This window comes from Erythrolamprus reginae, chromosome 6, assembly GCF_031021105.1.
Source record: "Erythrolamprus reginae isolate rEryReg1 chromosome 6, rEryReg1.hap1, whole genome shotgun sequence".
NCBI lineage: Eukaryota > Metazoa > Chordata > Lepidosauria > Squamata > Dipsadidae > Erythrolamprus > Erythrolamprus reginae.
In genome coordinates this window covers 11,252,228-11,275,236 of record NC_091955.1, presented here as the reverse complement: position 1 = coordinate 11,275,236, position 23,009 = coordinate 11,252,228, and the positions used below count along the sequence as shown (strand labels likewise).

At 43.3% G+C, this 23,009-nt stretch overlaps 1 protein-coding gene across 1 annotated transcript in view; it reads right to left on the bottom strand.

Annotated features, from left to right (window-relative positions):
- LRP6 (LDL receptor related protein 6) overlaps positions 1-23,009 on the bottom strand; it is a 134,193-nt gene that overhangs the window by 85,509 nt on the left and 25,675 nt on the right. Inside the window, exons 2-3 of the mRNA XM_070755242.1 lie at positions 20,921-21,314; positions 18,453-18,650 (exon numbers count right to left, since the gene is read on the bottom strand). Of these exons, the coding sequence (XP_070611343.1) occupies positions 18,453-18,650; positions 20,921-21,314 (592 nt within the window). The remainder of the gene's footprint in view (positions 1-18,452; positions 18,651-20,920; positions 21,315-23,009) is intronic.

Genomic DNA, 23,009 nt, shown 5'->3' with positions numbered 1-23,009 from the left:
GTCAGAAGCAACGTGAGAAAATATTATTTGATTGAAAGAGTAGTAGATGCTTGGAACAAACTTCCAGCAGACGTGGTTGGTAAATCCACAGCAACTGAATTTAAACATGCCTGGGATAAACATATATCCATCCTAAGATAAAATACAGGAAATAGTATAAGGGCAGACTAGATGGACCATGAGGTCTTGTCATAAGTCACATTTTCCAGTGCCATTATAATTTCCAAAAATTGCTAAACAAATGATTGTAAGATGAGGACTGACTGGATATACAGCGTTCCCTCGATTTTCACGGGGGATGCGTTCTGAGACCGCCCGCAAAAGTCGAATTTCTGCGAAGTAGAGATGCGGAAGTAAATACACCATTTCTGGCTATGGACAATATCACAAGCCTTCCCCTTAACACATTAAACCCCTAAATTACCATTTCCCATTCCCTTAACAACCATTTACTCACCATTATTACTGGTACTCACCATTGAATAAGACAATTAGTGATCCTGATATTTATAAACATAATTATTTATTAACAATAATTATTTATCTTGTTATTTATTTGCAAAAATTATTAGTTTGGTGATCATGTATGACATCATCGGGTGGGAAAAACCGTAGTATAGAAAAAAAACCCATGAAGTGTTTTTTAATTAATATTTTTTAAAAACCGTGGTATAGGCTATTCGCAAAGTTGGAACCCGCGAAAATCGAGGGAACACTGTATAGAAAAAATGATGGCCATTCGAACAGATATACTCAATTGTAATGGAACGAAATTGTGCTGTGTGGGCCACTCTGTTTCAAAGGGAAAATAATTATCAACACTTAGAAATGAGATTCTGATGGAGATCATTTACTTAGATTTCAATAAACACTGAAGATTTCTCCCAAACTCTTTCTCCCTTCCATGTTAGGAGTAGCACAAATTGTACGGATGCTTATTTGCAAATAAACCTTGCTGAGTTCTGAATTTAAGTTGGTCCAACAATATGCCTGAAATGATAGTATTTCAGACACATTTGACTGCTAAGAACCTTATATTCTTCTATTTATAAGTCAGTTGTTGAATGGAATGGAATCCCTACTATTGTTGTACCTCTAAACAGGAGTTGCTTTTATTTTTTCTCCTCTCAAACACTAACTTCAGATCATGCAGAATGCAGCTGAGAGAGCTATCATGGGCTTTCCTAAATACGCTCATGTCACAACAACACTCCGCAGTCTGCATTGGTTGCCGATCAGTTTCCGGTCACAATTCAAAGTGTTGGTTATGACCTATAAAGCCCTTCATGGCACCGGACCAGATTACCTTGGGGACCGCCTTCTGCTGCACGAATCCCAGCGACCAGTCAGGTCCCACAGAGTGGGTCTTCTCCGGATCCCGTCAACTAAACAATGTCATTTGGCGGGACCCAGGGGAAGAGCCTTCTCAGTGGCGGCCCCGACCCTTTGGAACCAACTCCCCCCAAATATCAGAGTTGCCCCCACCCTCCTTGCCTTTCTTAAGCTCCTTAAAACCCACCTCTGTCGTCAGGCATGGGGGAATTGAGACTTTCCCTCCCCCTAGGCTTATAAAATTTATGCATGGTATGTTAGTATGCATGATTGGTTTCTAAATTGGGGTTTTAAATTAACTTAAATATTAGATTTGTTTACATTGTATTATTATTGCTGTGAGCCGCCCCGAGTCTGCGGAGAGGGGCGGCATACAAATCTGATTAATTAATAAATAAATAAACAATTTGTTCTAATCTGAGTGCAAATATTCAGAAAGAGTTTACCAGTAAATGGTGAACGGTTCCTAAAATTTTATTCTGTTCTCCAACATACAGTACAGAGAATGCAAAAACACTCGTCCCATTAGGAAGAACGTTTTCGTAGAGACTATAAAGTGAATTTAATTTCCACCAGGAATAGGTTAACTATTCATTAGGGCTCTTCCTGCAAGGTGAAGTGAGAATTAATTGATTCTTCTTCTCTAGCAGACAAACATAAGCCCTGGGTTTCAGTCCTTCTGGAATTCAGTATCGTCAAACAACTATTTGAAAAACGCACTTGTTCTCTCTGAGAAAAAGGAAATCTTGGCAAAGCAAACCCAGTATTCTAAGTTCATGACTTTTTTTCAGTTAGTATTCTGATAATTCTCTTTTTCTTCTGGGAAATTGGATTACTGCATATCATTTCTATTGAATGCATTATCTGTGAGGGAGATCTATGTCTGTATATGAGGCAACTACCCCCAAAAAAATAAACTTGGGAAAGCGCAGCTGACTTAGAATGCAAGAACGAGGAAGCTGGAATTGCACACAGGCAGAATCATATTGCAAAGCTGACATTGGTTAACAGGTCCTTCGTGGACATTATTCCAAGTTTGGTGAAACTTCAGAGCAGGGGTCCCCAAACTTTTTACACAGGGGGCCAGTTCACTGTCCCTTGGACTGTTGGAGGGCCGGACTATAAAAAAAATTATGAACAGATTCCTATGCACACTGCACATACCTTATTTCTTTGTCTCTCTCTTGCTTTTTTTCTCTCTCTTGTTCTCTCTTTCTCTCTCTCTTGCTTGCTTTCTGTCTCTCTTGCTTTCTCTCTCTCTCTCGTTCTCTCTTTCTCTCTCTCTCTCTCTTTCTTTCTTTCTGTCTCTCTTGCTTTCTGTCTCTCTCTCTTGTTCTTTGTCTCTCTCTTGCTTGCTTGCTTTCTCTCTTGCTTGCTTTTTCTCTCTCTTGTTCTCTCTTTCTCTCTCTCTTGCTTTCTTTCTGTCTCTTTTTCTCTCTGACTCTTTCTCACTCTCTCTCTTGCTATCTCTCTTCCTCCCTCCCTTTCTCTCTCCCTCTCTTTCTCCCTCTTCCTTCCTTCCCTCCTTCCTTCCTCTCCACTTCTCTTTCCCTTTTCTTTCTTTCTCTCCACTTCTCTCTCTTTTCCCTCTTTCACCCTCCCTCTTCTCTCCCCGCGGAGGACTCGCCCGATAAGCCTCCACCATCCGACCCCGGACTCCCGTTCAATCCCCATTCAGAAAACGGGAGCTAGCAACTCAAAGAGGAGGAGGAGGCGGGTGTGTGCATGTATGTGTGTGTGTTGTGCCCAGCTCAGCTTTCAGCAAGCCTTACTTTACTTTGGGTGAGATGAGATTGAGGGGGACGTTCTGACTGCTTTTCCAGTGCGGCCTTGGAAAAGACCCATGGGCCAGATAAAGGGCCTCAGCGGGCCGCGTGTGGCCCACGGGCCGTAGTTTGGGGACCGCTGCTTCAGAGCTTCAACGGTTTGTGTCTGGGATAGTTTAGGAACAACATCATCTTGTGTCAACAGGATTTTGTGTTAAAACGATGGAGAGGTCCTTTCCTCTGTCCCTAACATAGGGGACACTGTTGTTGAATACAAAATAACCAGAGTCAAATGAAGGGGGAAATATCTATATATAAATGACATTGAGAAAAATCAGGATGAACAACACGGAGGGCAGAACTTTTGCTACAGCCTATTATTTCTGTTGAATCAAATAATAATAATAATAATTATTATTATTATTATTATTATTATTATTATTTATTGGATTTGTATGCCGCCCCTCTCCGCAGACTCAGGGCGGCTAACAACAATAATAAACAACATGTACAATCCAATAATAAAAAACAACTAAAAACCCCTATTATAAAACCAAACATACACACAAACATACCATGCATAACTTGTAATGGCTTAGGGGGAAGAGCTATCTCAACTCCCCCATGCCTGGCAGTATAAATGAGTCTTGAGTAGTTTACAAAAGACAGGGAGGGTGGGGGCAGTTCTAATCTCCGGGGGGAGTTGGTTCCAGAGGGCTGGGGCTGCCACAAAGAAGGCTCTTCCCCTGGGGCCCGCCAAATGACATTGTTAAGTTGACGGGACCCGGAGAAGGCCAACTCTGTGGGACCTTATCGGTCGTTGGGATTCGTGCGGTAGCAGGCGGTTCCGGGGGTACTCTGGTCCATTGCCATGTAGGGCTTTAAACATAGAAACATAGAAACATAGAAGTCTGACGGCAGAAAAAGACCTCATGGTCCATCTAGTCTGCCCTTAAAGGTCATGACCAACACTTTGAATTGTGACCGGAAACTGATCGGCAGCCAATGCAGGCCACGGAGTGTTGAAGAAACGTGGGCGAATCTTGGAAGCCCCACGATGGCTCTCGCGGCCGCGTTCTGCACGATCTGAAGTTTCCGAACACTTTTCAGAGGTAGCCCCGTGTAGAGAGCGTTGCAGTAATGGGACCTCGAGGTGATGAGGGCATGAGTGACTGTGAGCATTGACTCCCTGTCCAAATAGGGCCGCAACTGGTGCACTAGTTGTGTCCCGGATCCAAATGCCATCACCAGATTCATAAAAGTTGCGTAAGACTTAACATGATTAACCCAAGATAACTCGCATTGCTGCATTTTATTTTTTCCTTCAACAACCTTATTTTGAGACTATACTGAAATGTATTTCTTGCAAGCATCTTGATTTACTCATATATGCAATTTGGAAGGGATGTCCAGAAGATGTACTAGCCATTAGTTGATTGGATCCGGGACACAACTAGAGAGATAGTGTCTTAAACAGATTCTTCCATTAGTCAGAAAAGTTTAAACTACTGTTTTGCTCCACTAATGAGAAAAAGGACTATTTCTGGAGACGGTATTTCCTGTCTGGGTATTTTACTGTCTGAAAGGCTTGTAATAAAGCTCTTAATCCTATATATTAACCAGGCAAAAATCCAATATTTGAAAGATATTTGGACTGGGATCTAAGAAATAATTCCAGAGTATCTTACTGAAGTGCCCAAGCCACTCTTTAACAGGTATCTGTCTACTGATCAAGTTGGGAAAAAAATGAAATAAGATTCTAAAATCAGAATTCTTCCTTTTCTGTTCTGTCGGGCTCTCTGGTAGAATCCTCCCGAAAATTCACAGGTACAAATTTCAGACACACACACGTTTGAAAATTCAAAACACTGTTCTTTATAATGAAAATTCACTTAAACCAAGCCCTCTTTTGGTATAGCAAAGAGCACTCATCTCCAAACAAACTTGTAATTTGTACAAGTCCCTTATCAGTTCTGTGATACGTAGCTTGCAGCTGTGAGGCAATTCACAGTCCTTCTTTCACAAAGTGAAACACACTTTGCTCTGGTTTAGTTTCAAAGCGGGGAAAAATCAGCACACAAAAGGTCAAACACAGCAAAGCAGTCAGGAAACACAATGATCAGATAATCCTCCACAATGGCCAAACTATTTATAGCAGCCTCACTAATGAGCACAGCCCCACCCAACCACAGGTGGCCTCATTTTCTTTGATAATAATCTCTCAGTTGTTGTTGCCTATGCATCGCTCTCCGCATGCGTGGCTGTATCATTAACTCTTGTTCTGAATCCAAGGAGGAGACAGATAATTGATCTCCTTCTGAGCTGTCTGCCCCACTCTCCTCCTCCCTGTCACTCATGTCTTCTTGGTCAGAGGAGCCTTCATCAGCAGATTCCACCGGGGGCAAAACAGGCCTGCAGCATGTGGATGTCTCCCCCACATCCACAGTCCTTGGGGCAGGAGCTGGGCCAGAGCTAACCACAACACTTTTCCTATCACTTAATAGAATTCATTCCACTGTTTTTCAGCATTCTCCCATTAACACCCAGGAACGTCTTTGTATTAAATGTGCAGCTATCCATTTATAGAATGAATCATCCTGGTTCTTTATAACCCTGGCAATTACAATCATTAATTATAACTAGTCTGTACTTTTGATAAGGGTATTAATTCAGCAAAGCACGGATTACATTAGAATTCTTCTTTCAGGTCAATCTTGAGGTGTTCAGTGTTTCACTGTTCTGTAGCGAGATAATAAAATGTGAAAATAAAGCCTTAAAAATGGCAAATGATGATATTGAAATGGTGGAGAGCACCTGCCATTTAGGCTCAACCATCAACAGTGGAGGAATAAGCAGTCTAGAAAAGTGCTGGAGATTAGCGCTCCATAGAGTGTTGTGGTTAGCTCTGGCCCTGCTCTTGCCCCAAGGACTGTGGATGTGGGGGAGACATCCACATGCTGCAGGCCTGTTTTGCCCCCGGTGGAATCTGCTGATGAAGGCTCCTCTGACCAAGAAGACATGAGTGACAGGGAGGAGGAGAGTGGGGCAGACAGCTCAGAAGGAGATCAATTATCTAGCTCCTCCTTGGATTCAGAACAAGAGTTAATGATACAGCCACGCATGCGGAGAGCGACGCATAGGCAGCAACAACTGAGAGATTATTATCAAAGAAAATGAGGCCACCTGTGGTTGGGTGGGGCTGTGGTCATTAGTGAGGCTGCTATAAAGAGCAGCGTGTGGGTTTGGCCATTGTGGAGGATTATCTGATCGTTGTGTTTCGTGACTGCTTTACTGACTTTGTGTGCTGATTTTCCCCCGCTTTGAAACTAAACCAGAGCAAAGTGTGTTTCACTTTGTGAAAGAAGAAGGACTGTGAATTGCCTCATAGCTGCAAGCTAAGTATCACAGAACTGATAAGGGACTTGTACCAATTACCAGTTTGTTTGGAGACGAGGGCTCTTGGCTATACCAAAAGAGGGCTTAGTTTATTTGAATTTTCATTATAAAGAACATTGTTTTGAATTTTCAAATGTGTGTGTGTCTGAAATTTGTACCTGTGAATTTTGGGGAGGCGTCTACCAGAGAGCCCGACAGAACATAGAGGAGCCATGAAAGCTTTGGGGGGGGGGGGGGATATTCAATTGCTGACATGTGTATAGGTAGATCTCAACTTACAACAGTTCATTTGGTGACCATTCAAAGTTACAATGGCACTGAAAAAAGTGCCTTACAACTATTTTTCACACTTACAACCGTTGTAGTATTCCCCCTCATTGGTCATGTGATCAAAATTCAGATGCTTGGTATCTGATTCATACTTATGGGCTTTGTTGCTATGTCCCAAGATCATGCAATCCCCTTTGGCTACCTTCTGACAAGCAAAAATCAATGGAGGATCACTTAACAACCATGTCACTAAATGATCAACTGCAACGATTCACACTTACAAGGACAGAAGGAAAAGGGGGGACATGATCGAAACATTTAAATATGTTAAAGGGTTAAATAAGGTCCAGGAGGGAAGTGTTTTTAATAGGAAAGTGAACACAAGAACAAGGGGACACAATCTGAAGTTAGTTGGGGGAAAGATCAAAAGCAACGTGAGAAATTATTATTTCACTGAAAGAGTCGTAGATCCTTGGAACAAACTTCCAGCAGACGTGGTTGGTAAATCCACAGTAACTGAATTTAAACATGCCTGGGATAAACATACTGTACTGTATATCCATTGTAAGATAAAATACGGGAAATAGTATAAGGGCAGACTAGATGGACCATGAGGTCTTTTTCTGCCGTCAGTCTTCTATGTTTCTATGTTTCACCTAACAACTGTGGCAGGAAAAGTTGTGAAATGGAGCAAACCGCGTTGAACAAATTTCTTACTTAGCAACAGAACTTTTGGGCTCAGTTGAGTCAAGGATGACCTATATTTATCTACAAAAATCAGAACAATGGAAGCCATGATATTCTGTCTGACAATCTATGGGAGTGAACATTGGACTTCAAAAAAGCAGAAAAGGAAGAACATTGAAGACTCTGAACTTTGGTGTTGAAAGACAATCCCAAGAATATGGAGGACAACCAAGGAAACCAACTGGACACCAAAACAAATCACCTCGGAGTTCTTACTTAAGGCATAAGTGATGGGTTCGAATTACCCTATTATGAACACTTTCTCTTCCCTGGAAAAGGCTTTAAAGCTGGGAAAAGTGGAATGAATGAGAAGAGGAGGAGAACCACCACGAAGATAGAAACATAGAAACATAGAAGACTGACGGCAGAAAAAGACCTCATGGTCCATCTAGTCTGCCCTTATACTATTTCCTGTATTTTATCTTACAATGGATATATGTTTATCCCAGGCATGTTTAAATTCAGTTACTGTGGATTTACCAACCACGTCTGCTGGAAGTTTGTTCCAAAGATCTACTACTCTTTCAGTGAAATAATATTTTCTCACGTTGCTTTTGATCTTTCCCCCAACTAACTTCAGATTGTGTCCCCTTGTTCTTGTGTTCACTTTCCTATTAAAAACACTTCCCTCCTGAACCTTATTTAACCCTTTAACATATTTAAATGTTTCGATCATGTCCCCCCTTTTCCTTCTGTCCTCCAGACTCTATAGATTGAGTTCATTAAGTCTTTCCTGACACGTTTTATGCTTAAGACCTTCCACCATTCTTGTAGCCCGTCTTTGGACCCGTTCAATTTTGTCAATATCTTTTTGTAGGTGAGGTCTCCAGAACTGAACACAGTATTCCAAATGTGGTCTCACCAGCGCTCTATATAAGGGGATCACAATCTCCCTCTTCCTGCTTGTTATACCTCTAGCTATGCAGCCAAGCATCCTACTTGCTATGGGATAGGTGGGATTCAGTTACAGTTCCGTTCAATGGATACGGTTGGAAAAGTTGAAGGACCAGTTATGTAACCACAGAGAAAATCTCAGGAAGTCTAGGGGGAAAGCATTTTGAAATTCCCTGATATTTCCGTGTAACTTGCAATCTAGTTAAGGCGCGGCCGTAGATGACGACATACCAAACGGCTAAGCCGTGGAGAAATATCAGTAGCTGAGGAAGCAAGTTGTTGCCACAATTATGCTCATTTTTGCTTGACTCTGCCAGGCAGTGAGATCTGTTTTTTTCTTTACATGATTTTTCCCTGACTTTTAAACATTTTAATAGAGTTTGGTTTCCCCCCCGATTTATTCCATTTTTTTCACGAATTCCCTGATAATTCTCCAACCTCCGATTTCCCTCATAATTCCCTGTTTTCCAGGTTTGCTGGACACTCTGAAAACTACGTGGTAGCTAAGCATCGATAATGACTTCATGGCACATAATCAACCGTTGCTTAAAATATAGAAGCACTTAATATAATATAAACAAGCATTGGCTTACTTGAACATTCATTTTATGTGTGCTGCAGGGAGAGTCAAGCATGGGTTTATCTTCTCCTCTGATTGGCCAGGGACTAAGTTGCAGTTTCTTTGGCCCGCTTCTTCCTTCGGACAACTCTTTTTTTTTCAACAAAGACCCGGATCTGGAGAAGACGCAGTCCCATCATACCAGAACCAGAGCAGTATTGGACTCACTGTTTATTTATTTATTTATTTTGTCCAATACACAATGAGGGTTTTAGTGGGTATATATCTATATACACATAGTAAAATACATGATGAAGATTACGTATAGAGGAGATACTCATAGTAAAATATATCTAAGAAATAATAGAAAAGAAGATAAAGTAATAGAACATATCAATGAAAGAATAGAAGAAGAGATATAGGAATAGAAGAAAGGTAGAGGAGATATAGGAGAGCAATAGGACAGGGGACGGAAGGAACTCTAGTGCACTTGTACTCGCCCCTTACTGACCTCTTAGGAATCTGGATAGGTCAACCGTAGATAATCTAAGGGTAAAGTGTTGGGAGTTTGGGGATGACACTATGGAGTCCGGTAATGAGTTTCACGCTTCGACAACTCGGTTACTGAAGTCATATTTTTTACAGTCAAGTTTGGAGTGGTTAATATTAAGTTTAAATCTGTTGTGTGCTCTTGTGTTGTTGTGGTTGACAACAATTGCCTCACAACAATTGGGGATGGTGCCAGCAGGTCAAGACCTGGAATTCCAGAGCTGGGCAAGAACAATCAGTTGCAGCAGTAGTTTTGGCTGGATAGACAATAACAGTCACTTACACTGGCAATTGCCTGGAAACAAAGGCTGGAAGGTTTCTGACCAAAGCCTCAGTGGTTAGCAAGGCTATTGAAGCCTAATTGGCCTCCATTAAGCTCACTGCTCCCAGCTTAATGGAACTGCAGAAGAAAAACCACTCCAAAGCTCCAAACAAGGGCTATAGAGGCTTTTTGCAGAGACTTCAAAGGCGGATTTTGCTATGCTGCAGTTTCTTCTATCCTGCCTGCCCTCTCAGCCAATACCTGACAATGGCGGCTACCAGGCAATCAAACTCAATTTAATGCAATGAATCAGTAATAACAATGGTCAGGAGCAACTCGATCTGGGTCCCTGTAGGCCGGCTGAGTTGAAAAGAATGGAGCTTGGCCAGAGGAAGAGGCGTGGCCAAAGAAACTGCAACTCAGTCCCTGGCCAATCAGACGAGAAGATAGCCCATGCTTGGACTTTCCAAGCAGTGCACAGGAGAACGAAATGGATTAACATGCTTTTGAACTCGCCACAACTATAAAGAAACCCCCCCCCCGCACACACAAAAAACCCCCCAGGGTCCTAGCCATCACATTAGCACTTTGGAACAAATCACGCACAATAATATTCCTGATGTGTGTACTTGAGTGTCTTTGGGCAATACCACCTTGTCACAACTTCACACAATTCCTCTAAAGCAGTGTTTCCCAACCTTGGCAACTTGAAGATATTTGGACTTCAACTCCCAGAATTCCCCAGCCAGCGAATTCCCCAGCCAGCGAGTTGAAAAAAATTGAACTTGGCCAGAGGAAGAGGCGTGGCCAAAGAAATTGCAACTCAGTCCCTGGCCAATCAGACAAGAAGATAACCCATGCTTGGACTTTCCAAGCAGTGCACAGGAGAACGAAATGGATTAAGATGCTTTTGAACTCACCACAACTGTAAAGAACCCCCCCACACACACACAACCCCCCCCCAGGGTCCTAGCCATCACATTAGCACTTTGGAACAAAACACGCATAATAATATTCCTGATGTGTGTACTTGAGTGTCTTTGGGCAATACCACCTTGTCACAACTTCACACAATTCCTCTACAGTAAGAACAGAGGCAAATTTTGCCACCACGAACCTCAGATATTCAAAGTCGGAATCCTAAGGCAAGCATGAAAATGATGCATCCACACAGTCCAAATTGCAGCCCAGTGCCAGGATCTTTATATCATAATTGAGACATCTCCCCCAGGCCTATATAGTTTATGCATGGTATGTTTGTGTGTATGTCTGGTTTTTGAAATAAGGGTTTTTAGATATTTTTAAATATTAGATTTGTTCTACATTGTTTTTTGTTATTGCTGTGAGCCGCCCCGAGTCTGCAGAGAGGGGCGGCATACAAATCTAAATAATAATAATAATAATAATAATAATAATAATAATAATAATAATAATAATAATAGTAGTTGAAAAGTGGCCAATATGAATTCTCTACTGGTAGTTGTCTCACAGCATCCAAAACCAAAAATTCGTGGTCAAAACAATCTGATCTGGTGGCAAATTATTGTATAAAATTATGGAGCGTGGCTTCTTATCTAGATAGACTGAAAACCTGCAAGGGCAAGTCCAAATTGAGGGATCAGGAATTGTATTTTCTATCCAAATTATATCTTTTCATTTTATATGCCAGTCAATAATTACTATAGAAGCAAATAGTAATAAACAGCAGAATTCATGACTCACATGTAAATAATTTTTTTCTTATTCTTTCCATTTCAAAGCAGTGATTTTTTGAAACAAAAACACACTATTTTAATTTTCATTCATCTTTGATCACATTTAAATTTCTATTCATCTTTGATCACATTTTCAATTAAGCAAGTTGGGTATAACTGCTGAATGACTGGACATTCGTTTGTCATCCTTTCCGGTCTGTCTTATTGAGAAAATCAATAACATCAAAAATGGGGGGAGGAAGTTGAGATAAATGATAGGAGGCACAGTCATCAGCCAAAAAGAGTTGCAAAAATGCACAAAAGTCTTGATGTGGACACTTCAATAAATAATTACATCTTAATTTAACTACATTCAAAGATAAATCTTTACCTTCAGTCTTTACATTAAGTACAGTCTTTTTCATTAAGAATGTAACGTGTTTAAATACCGTGTTTCCCCGAAAGTAAGACAGTGTCTTACTTTCTTTTTATCCCCAAAAGCCCCACTATGTCTTACTTTTGGGGTATGTCTTATATTGGAAAAAAAAGTCGAATTTTTTGTTTTAACCATAAAATTAACATTTAGACGCGGTGACGTATGGAGGGGGGGCGGCGCGGAAGTGGGCAGGAGGCGGCGCTCATTAAGATCAGAGGGAGGTGGCAGACGCGGCGACGTATGGAGAGGGGGACGGCGCAGGCGTGGGCAGGAGGCGGCGCTCATTTGGATCAGACGGAGGCGGCAGACGCGGTGATGTATGGAGGGGGGGCGGCGCGGAAGTGGGCAGGAGGTGGTGCGCAGCTAGATGAGAGGGAGGCGGCAATACCCCCGTGTTTCCCCGAAAGTAAGACATATGTCTTACTTTCGGGGTATGGCTTATATTAGCCGACCCCCCTGAAATCCCCGATACGTCTTACAATCGGAGGTGTCTTACTATCGGGGAAACAGGGTATAGTCAGGCCCTAAAAAGGACTGAAAACTATGTGAGATTTAGATGCAGAGGAAAGGAGCATTTTTCCTGGCACAGAATTTAAACATTCAAGCCATTAGAACATCATGATGAAAACTCCCTGGGTTATTGCCCAGAATGACCTCAAAGAATTTTATTTATTTTTTATTGTTATTCTGAAAAACCAGGCCACATTGATCCAGTATAGAAACATACCGTTTCCTCGATAGTAAGACACCCCCGATTGTAAGACGTATCGGGGGTTTCAGGGGGGTCGGCTAATATAAGCCGTACCCCGAAAGTAAGACATATGTCTTACTTTCGGGGAAACACGGGGGTATTGCCGGGGGGGGGGGAACCCGATGACGTCGCTTCCAAGCTCCCCGCGCCCCCCTCGCCTTCGCCTCGCCGCGGCGCCACCGCCTCTTCCCCGGCTTGGCAAAGCGAAGGACGGCGCTGGTCCGAAGCGAGCCGAACGGGCGGCGGCTTGCAGCGAAGGCGCTCGTCCCAGCAACCGAGTCCTGCCGAGGCTCGGCTGCAAGCAGCCAGCGAGGCCGACCAAGCTCCGAGGCGGGCGGCCGGAGCTGCGCCCTCCTTCGCCCGCCTCCTTTCCAGCAGGCAGGTGGGGCTGCCCAACTGCGCAGAGCGGCTCCTCCCCTCCAGACACACGCTTCCCCGACACGCGTCTGTGGCTCCACGCGTGCACGCCGCTTGGAGCCCTGAGGTTGAACTTGGAAAAGGGCTCACGAGACTCCTGTCCCGCGGCTGCCCTTCTGGACTCTGGGGAGATGCCTTCGTGAACGCGACCCTTTCAATTTTTTTCCAATGTAAGACATACCCCGAAAGTAAGACGTAGTGGGGCTTTTGAGGATAAAAAGAAAGTAAGACACTGTCTTACTTTCGGGGAAACACGGTAGAAACATGGAAGACTGACGGCAGAAAAAGACCTCATGGTCCATCTAGTCTGCCCTTATACTATTTCCTGTATTTTATCTTACAATGGATATATGTTTATCCCAGGCATGCTTAAACTCAGTTACTGTGGATTTACTAACCATGTCTGCTGGAAGTTTGTTCCAAGGATCTACTACTCTTTCAGTGAAATATTTTCTCACGTTGCTTTTGATCTTTCCCCCAACTAACTTCAGATTGTGTCCCCTTGTTCTTGTGTTCACTTTCCTATTAAAAACACTTCCCTCCTGAACATTATTTAACCCTTTAACATATTTAAATGTTTCGATGATTTGAGTTTTTTTTAAAGCACAAACACATAAATAACCACAGTGTATCCAGTAAGTATATTTGGGAGACTCCAACTGCCACTTTTTTTAAAAAAAAAAAGGATAAGCAGCACAAACCAAGTGAACAAAACTACAGATAAGCCAAAGACAGCGATTTTGTAATTATGAGAAAAAACTTCCCCAGCTGCAATTTGCAATGGTGTAGTTTGATTGTGTATTCTACATGTGGTTGAATTCAATTAGCAGACCATATTGTGAGTAATTCTTACTCAGGGAAGGGACAATCACAGGTAGTCCTCAAGTTACGGCCAGAACAGAGCCTAAATTTTATGTTATTAAGGGAGAAATTTGTTAAATGATTTTTTCTTCCTTTCATGACCTTTCTTGCCACATTTTGTGAAGTGAGTCAATGAAGTTATTAAATTAGTAATATGGTTGTTAAGTGAATCTGGCTTCCCCACTGACTTTGTTTGCCCGAAGGTCATAAAAGGGGATCATATGATTCCCGGACACTGCAATCGTCATCATTATTATTATTATTATTATTATTATTATTATTATTTATTAGATTTGTATGCCGCCCCTCTCTGTAGACTCGGGGCGGCTCACAACAATAACAAGAACAATGTAAAAAACAAATCTAATACAGTGTTCCCTCGCTTTTCGCGGGGGATGCGTTCCAAAACCGCCCGTGAAAGTTGAATTTCCGCGAAGTAGAGATGCGGAAGTAAATACAGTGAACCCTCGAGTTTCGCGTCCTCAAGGATCGCGAAAGGGCTATTTCGCTAGTTTGCAACCCGGAAGTAAACTCCACCATCTGCGCATGCGTGCCCTTCCACGCATGCGTAGATGGTGGAGTTTCCCCGCCGGGCAGAGGCTTCCCTGGGTCTTCCCCCTCTTGCCCCGGTAAGACCCCAGCGGCGGTGGGCTGGAGCGCGAGCTTGGGGCACCCTAGCTCCGCTTCCCAGCTGGGAAGCGGAGCCGGCAACAGCGTGGGCGGGCGGGCGGCGCGCGCGAGCTTGGGGCAGCCTAGCTCCGCTCCCCAGCTGGGAAGCGGATCTAGGGAGTCCCCACCGCGCGCGCGTTGCTGGGGAAAGCGCGCGCGCTTGGGAACATCCCAGCTTCGCTCCCCAGCTGGGAAGCGGATCTAGGGAGTCCCCACCGCGCGCGCGTTGCTGGGGAAAGCGCGCGCGCTTGGGGACTCCCTAGATCCGCTTCCCAGCTGGGGAGCGAAGCTGGGATGTTCCCAAGCGCGCGCGCTTTCCCCAGCAACGCGCGCGCGGTGGGGACTCCCTAGATCCGCTTCCCAGCTGGGGAGCGAAGCTGGGATGTTCCCAAGCGCGCGCGCTTTCCCCAGCAACGCGCGCGCGGTGGGGACTCCCTAGATCCGCTTCCCAGCTGGGGAGCGAAGCTGGGATGTTCCCAAGCGCGCGCGCTTTCCCCAGCAACGCGCGCGCGGTGGGGACTCCCTAGATCCGCTTCCCAGCTGGGGAGCGAAGCTGGGATGTTCCCAAGCGAGCGGGCACCCAGGGAAGCCGTTGCGCGAGCAACGGGGTGGGCGGGCGAAGGGCGGGCGGCAGTAGAAGCAAAAACACCATCTGCGCACGCGCAGATGGTGTTTTTACTTCCGCACCGCTACTTCGCTAAAAATCGATCATCGCGTGGGGTCCTGGAACGGAACCCTCGCGATGATCGAGGGTTCACTGTACACTATTTTTGGCTATGAACAGTATCACAAGCCTTCCCTTAACATTTTAAACCCCTAAATTGCAATTTCCCATTCCCTTAGCAACCATTCAGATTATTTATTAGAGTTTATTATAAAAAATATTTATTAAAGGCAGACGAAAGTTTGACAATGACATATGATGTCATCGGGTGGGAAAAACCGTGGTACAGTGATCCCTCGAGTTTCGCGATCTCGATCTTCGCGAAACGCTATATCGCGATTTAAAAAAAAATATTAATTTAAAAAAAACCCCACTTCCGCGTTTGGCTTCGGGAGTCAGCTGGGAAGCGGCGCGGCTGTTTTAAAAGGTCGCAGACGGCCTGGGGGGCTTCCCAGCACCCCCCCGAACCCCCAACCTGGGTCTTCCCGGCCGCCCACGCAAAGGGGAAACCCCGGCTCCTCGCTGATGCCCGCTGCTCACCCGCCCGCCAGCAAGAGGGGGAAGACCCAGGGAAGGTTCCTTCGGCCGTCCAGCAGCTGATCTGCTCGGTAGCGCAGCAGCAGCAAGGAGCCGAATCGGGGTTTCCCCTTTGCGTGGGCGGCGGGGAACGCAAACTCCACCATCTACGCATGCGCGGCCATAGAAAAAAGGGTGCGCATGCGCAGATGGTGTTTTTACTTCCACAACCGTACATCGCGAAAAATTGATTATCGCGAGGGGTCTTGGAACGGAACCCTCGCGATAATAGAGGGATCACTGTATAGGGAAAAAACCCGCAAAGTATTTTTTATTTCATATTTTTGAAAAACCGTGGTATAGACTTTCCGCGAAGTTCGAACCCGCAAAAATCGAGGGAACACTGTAATTTAAAAAACACTAAAAACCCCAACATTAAAAGCAAACACACACACAAACATTCCATGTATAAACTGTATAGGCCCGGGGGAGATGTGTCAGTTCCCCCATGCCTGACGACAGAGATGGGTCTTAAGAACTTTACGAAAGGCAATATGAATCAGCTGTCAAGCATCCAAAGGTAATTCACATGACCATGGGGATGCTACAATGGTCATTAGGTGTGAAAAATGGTCATATGTCACTTTCTTCAATAACATTGTAACTTCAAATGGTCATTAAATGAACTGTTGTAAATCGAGGACTACCTGCATTGATAAGGGAACATTTGTAAAGCCAAACATTTCTTTTTCCTTTCCGCTATAGATTCAAACTGCTAATGACCATTCAAAGATATGCCATACTTGTAAATGTTTCTATATTTCAGTGCACTTTAAACAAATGACTTCACAGTTTTGAATAACTGCATAATTTCCCCACACTTAATATTCCCTACCATAATTTATTGCCAGTTGAAAAAATTCCACACAGAATGCTAAATAAACAAAACAAACAAACAAAAATAAAAGTAAGCATTAAGTATTTTTTTTAATGCCAGATTTTCTTTTTAAAAGCCATTCTTAAAAGCAGGAATAGTATCCCAATACTAAAATTCAAGCCAATCAGTGGACATGAAATGACATCTCTCTCTTTGCACTTATCTATACACAGGAACATTTTACAAGATAAAACCATCTTTCCAAAAAACACAAGAATACACAACTTGCCAATAATTTTAATAGTGAAGACTCTTGAGAGAGAATAATCTCATTCTCACTTGATTTTACTTGAATCAAACAAATTAAGAAATTTCCTTTGGAAATTCTTAGAAAATTAATTGTTCTTATTTTTCTTCTATAGATCATTCTAAATCAAGACATCTGAAATTTAACAAAACAAAAGCAGAGAAATCGTGGGTAATGATCATCTTATATTACAAACAGTCCTCGCTTAACAACCTGCTGCTTAGCAGCTATTCAAACTTACGAACTTAGCCTTTTAGAGGCTAAGATGGCCACAACCTAAGACCACGTTTTGGGTGATTGGCAACCAGTTTGGATTTATGGCCTTCTGCAGTGTCCTGTAGCTAAGTGAAGAAGATTTTTGGAAGTTTTATCTTTTTTAAACAGTTTCTGGTGTTTACACTTCAGGGATTTGACCAAAAAAATGGGCACAATGGATTCATTTAATGACCACTGCAAAAAAAATGCATTAAATTGGTCACAGACACATGGTGACCTGTTTAACAACAAACATGACTTAAGACAGGAGTGAGCCACTGCAGCTTCTTTACTGCCTGTGGACTTTAACTCCCAGAGTTGGGACGTTAACTCTGGGAGTTAAAGTCCACAGGCAGTGAAGAAATTAGCGTTGCCCATCCCTGTTTAAGATTGCAAGTCATGGCTCGATTACAATAGTTTATTTATTTTATTTATTGGATTTATATGCCGCCCCTCTCCGCAGACTCGGGGCGGCTAACAACAGTAATAAAACAGCATATAATAATAATCCAATACTAAAAACAGTTAAAAACCCATTATTATAAAAACCAAACATACATACAGATATACCATGCATAAAATTGTAGAGGCCTAGGGGGAAAGGGTATCTCAATTCCCCCATGCCTGGCGGCAGAGGTGGGTTTTAAGCAGCTTACGAAAGGCAAGGAGGGTGGGGGCAATTCTAATATCTGGGGGGAGTTGGTTCCAGAGGGCCAGGGCTGCCACAGAGAAGGCTCTTCCCCTGGGTCCCGCCAAGCGACATTGTTTAGTTGACGGGACCGGGAGACCCACTCTGTGGGACCTAACTGGTCGCTGGGATTCGTGCAGCAGAAGGCGGTCCCTGACATAATCTGGTCCGGTGCCATGAAGGGCTTTAGAGGTCATAACCAACACTTTGAATTGTGACCAGAAACTGATCGGCAACCAATGCAGACTGCGGAGTGTTGGTATAACATGGGCATATTTAGGGAAGCCCATGATTGCTCTCGCAGCTGCATTCTGCACGATCTGAAGTTTCCGAACACTTTTCAAATGTAGCCCCATGTAGAGAGCGTTACAGTAGTCGAGCCTCGAGGTGATGAGGGCATGAGTGACTGTGAGCAGTGACTCCCGGTCCAAATAGGGCCGCAACAATAGTGTAAGTTGAAGGTTGCCTTTTGGGGCTGCCTTTTCCATTTGTCTAAGATTAAAACACAGGTTTTCTTTAAAATTGCCATCTTAAACTCATACCTATGGGTCCCGTCCAGATTTGACCTGTGTATGAAGTTCAGTTTGGCATCTGCCCAGTACAGCTTCTGTTCTTCATAATCCAAGGTTAATCCATTTGGCCAATAAATATCTGCATTGATGATAACTGAACGGCTTGAGCCATCCATTCCAGCCCGTTCTATCTTTGGCATTTCTCCCCAGTCCGTCCAGTACATGAACCTGAGATTTAAAACAAAAAATAATTATTATTTTTTTGGAGAAACAGGTTAATTTCCCCTCTTCCCCAATACACTGTAAGCATCTTCCAAACAAAAGCAACATATTTATTTATTTTTATTTATTTATTGTTAGAGTTGGAAGGGACCATGCAGGTCATCAAGTCCAACCCCCTGCCTAAGCAGGAACCCTATAGCATCCCAGCCAAATGGCAGTCCAATTTCCTCTTAAAAATGTCCAGAGTATTGGAGTTCACAACGTCCGCTGGTAGGTTGTTCCACTGGTTGATTGTTCTGACCGTCAGGAAGTTCTTCCTTATTTCCAGGTTGAATCTCTCCTTGGTCAGCTTCCAACCGTTGTTCCGCATCTAGCCCTCTGGTGCCCTGGAAAATAAAGTGATCCCCTCCTCTCTGTGGCAACCCCTCATATACCTGTAGACTGCTATCATATCAATTAACTACATTGCTTGTTACCTCAATTCTTGATCTGAGTTGGAATTAACAGATTTAACAGAGTTAAACAGATTTAACAGGGACCTTGCAGGTCATCTAGTCCAACCCACTGCCCAAGCAGGAGACCTTACGTGTGTCTCTACTTAGGATCGAACCCACAAGCCCCTGATAGCGAGGTGAGAGCTCCACCTCTAGGCCACAGCAGTGAAGGATAATGGGTAGGCGTATCCTGATTCAGGTAGTCCTCGATTTACAACCTTTCGTTTGGCGACCGTTCAAAGTTATAACAGCACTGGAAAAAACGACGTATCATCTTTTCGCGCATTTATGACCAATGCTGCATTTCCATGGTCGCATGACCAAAATTTGGATACTTGGCAAATGTATTTATGACACTTGTGGCATCCCAGGTCATGTGACCACCATTTGCAAACCTTCCCAATTGGTTCCCAACAAGCAAAATCAATGGGAGACTCTAGGCTTGCTTAACTTTTAGGCAACCCCTGTGAAACGATTGTTTAACCCCCATAGAGGTCCCAACCCCCAGGTTGAGAACCACTGGTATACAAGCAGGTTTCCTGAGAAAATCAACCTGCTTTATGGCTCAGTTAAAGTTTTGAAACAATGACACAGCTTTGAAACAATGACACAACCAAGCATCAGTTTGGATATGCCCTCTTTGCTCAGGAGCTGGGGAAAACTGCTCTGACCCCCTAAAGCAGCGGTCCCCAAACTGCGGCCCACTGAGGCCATTTATCCGGCCCGCCGGTGAGTGACAAGAAACGAGGGAAAAGAGAGAGAGAAAGAAAGAAAAGGGAAAGAGAGGGAGAGAAGGAGAAGTGGAGAGGAAGGAAGGAGGGAGGGAAGGAGAGAAGGAAGGAAGGAAGGCGAAATGGAGGGAACAAGGAAGAAAGGAAGGAAGGAAGAATGAAATGAATGGAGGGACAGAGGAAGGAAGGACTGTTTGGGGGGAGTAATTTAAAAAAAAAATTCTCTCAACATACATTCAAACAACACACTGTACCATCTAATTTTCCATGAATAAAATGTGTTATTTTGTTAGGAACTAATATCAATCATCAAAAAAGTTGCAAAAGGTTGGGGGAAAGATCAAAAGCAACATGAGAAAATATTATTTTACTGAAAGAGTAGTAGATCCTTGGAACAAAATTCCAGCAGACGTGGTAGATAAATCCACAGTAACTGAATTTAAACATGCCTGGGATAAACATAGATCCATCCTAAGATAAAATACAGGAAATAGTATAAGGGCAGACTAGATGGACCATGAGGTCTTTTCCTGCCGTCAGACTTCTATGTTTCTATGTTTCTATCCTGTAATTAGTCAGAAGGCCATGACTGAGTATAAATTGACTTTGTAGTTGGTCAGGCATATATTAGTTTTTTTCTAATTTTGTCATCCAGTTACATTCATTTTCTTTTAATTAAATTCCCTCCTTAATGTTCCTTCAAAAAGTGCAACACCAATTATATTTCTAACTTATTAACCATTATGCCAAAGTGCTTCCTTCTTTCTTTATACATTTTTCATAAGCCAAGAAAACCTTGTATAGCCAATCAGATGTCAACTAAAGAAAATTAAAAACAAAACATAAGCATATATGAATTTCAGACCTTCTCCCCCCTCTAACTAGTACGTTCCCATTTTGTTTTTTACTTTAAAACAAGGTATGTGCAGTGTGCATAGGGATTTGTTCATAGTTTTTTTATATAGTCCGGCCCTCCAACAGTCCGAGGGACAGTGAACTGGCCCCCTGTGTAAAAAGTTTGGGGACCCCTGCCCTAAAGAAAGGGACCTACCCTCTTGCAGGATCTAATGCAATCGCTCTGGGTTGATCCAGTTCTTGCCAGAATAAAACCTTTCGCAAAGATCCGTCCAAATTGGAAAGTTCAATCCGGTTCGTTTCAGCATCGGTCCAGTACAGTTTCTCACCCAGCCAATCGCAAGCTAGCCCATCAGGTGACAAGAGCCCAGAAATGACAATGTTTTGCACACTTCCGGATTGGTTGAATTCCGTGCATTTAATGGCTTCTTCGCTGACGTCGCTCCAGTATATCAAACCGTGCATGAAGACGAAGTCCAGCGCGGCAGCGTCTTCCAAGCCGCCCACCACAATCGTAGCATTCTCAGTCACCTCCGCAGCGTCCACCAGCCGAAGGTCACGCCGGTTTGCATAAAGCAACAGTGGAGATGCTTTGGAGAAAGAGAAACACGTTATGTAGTCGAGCATGGTGCCAAGATTCCAGTCATTTAAGACAGTGGTCCCCAACGTTTTTTCCACCAGGGACCAGTTTCAGCAAGACAATTTTTCTATGGCCCAGTGGGGGCGGAAAGGGGCATGGTTGGGGGCGGGATTAAGCATGGGGGTGCTGGTCCTCCCCGCCCCTCTTTCCCGCCATCGTCCTGTGGCCGGCAGAACCTGCCTCCCAAGCCCTCTTGCCCAGCGGGAGCTAAGCGCTGGAGAGAGGGGGTCAGGCTGGCCCTCCTGCCTCCCCCCAGCCAAAAACGCAAAAGCACCCCGCGGCAGAAGCCAAAAGAGGCTTGAGCCTCTCGGTCCTTCCCGCCCCTCTGTCCCATCCATTGTCCTGTGGCCGGCAGAACCTGCCTCCCGAGGCCTCTTGCCCGGCGGGAGGCGAAGCGCTGGAGGGAGGGGGGGGTGGCATGAGGGCTGGCAGCTGCTGACTCCACGGACCGGTACAACATGCCCCGCGGCCCGGTACTGGTCCGCGGCCCGGTGGTTGGGGACCCCTGATTTAAGGTACCTCTATGTTTCCAACTGTCTCACCTGTATGTTGGAAATGTAAAAAAGAAATTGGTACGTATTATTACCACGCATGGTGGACATGTTCAGAGGCAAAAGAATATTGGAATAAAGTAGAGAAATGGATAAATGAAATAACAAAGGAGAAGATTAAAAAATCTCCTGAATTTTTCTCATTGGGTATTTCAAACATTAAGTATAAAAAAGAAATTTATTACTTAATAATACATATACTGGTTGCGGCAAGAATTGCATTTGCGCAGAAATGGAAAGAAAAGGAAGTACCAAAGGATTCAGAAGTTTATTAAAAAAATTATGGAATGTGCAGAATTAGACATGATGACAAAACGCTTGAATAATCAAGTAGAAACAGAATGTTATAAAATATGGGATAAAGTCTACGAATGGTGGAACTTTAAAAATAGTATTAAAAGTTAAAGTAACAAGAATTTAGAACTTTTTGAGCTTATTGTTTTGAAATTTTATAAGATAGAGTAAAACAGTTTAAAAATGTTTATAGTATGATAAAGTTAGATGTGCTATTCATTATATTATATTTTTTGAATAAGTATTTTATAGATAAAGAAATTTAATTAACATAAGAATATAGAGTTAAATTCAACAAGTATCTAATATAAATGTGTGCTATTTGTGTATTGATCTGATTATAGTTAGGTTTTTATTTTTTGTAGTAGTTAGACTTCTAAGATAAACGGAGCAATGGCAGCTCCTTGAGTGTTTAATGTTGTACGTCTTTGTCTTTTTAAAAAATACAATAAAAATATTTCAATTAAAAAAAACTCTATCATCAGTACGTTTAACTTCTAAAATTAATCTTTCCAGGTGAACATTCATCTAAAACCATTGCAACTTAAGCGTTTCACTCTTGCGCTACAAAAAGTCTGCAAATAACCCCCCAAATATGATTTAGTTGACACCAAGGATGGCCACAGTTTCAAAGTGTTCAAGCACCACTTGTAACACAGTATCTCACTCAATACACAGAATTACTGTAATCATCTTTTAAAAAGGGCTTTAAAAGGATGGGACAAATTTAGACGAAACATCTCTCAATAAAGCCCTTCATGGCACTGGACCAGAATATCTCCGAGACCGCCTTCTGCCGC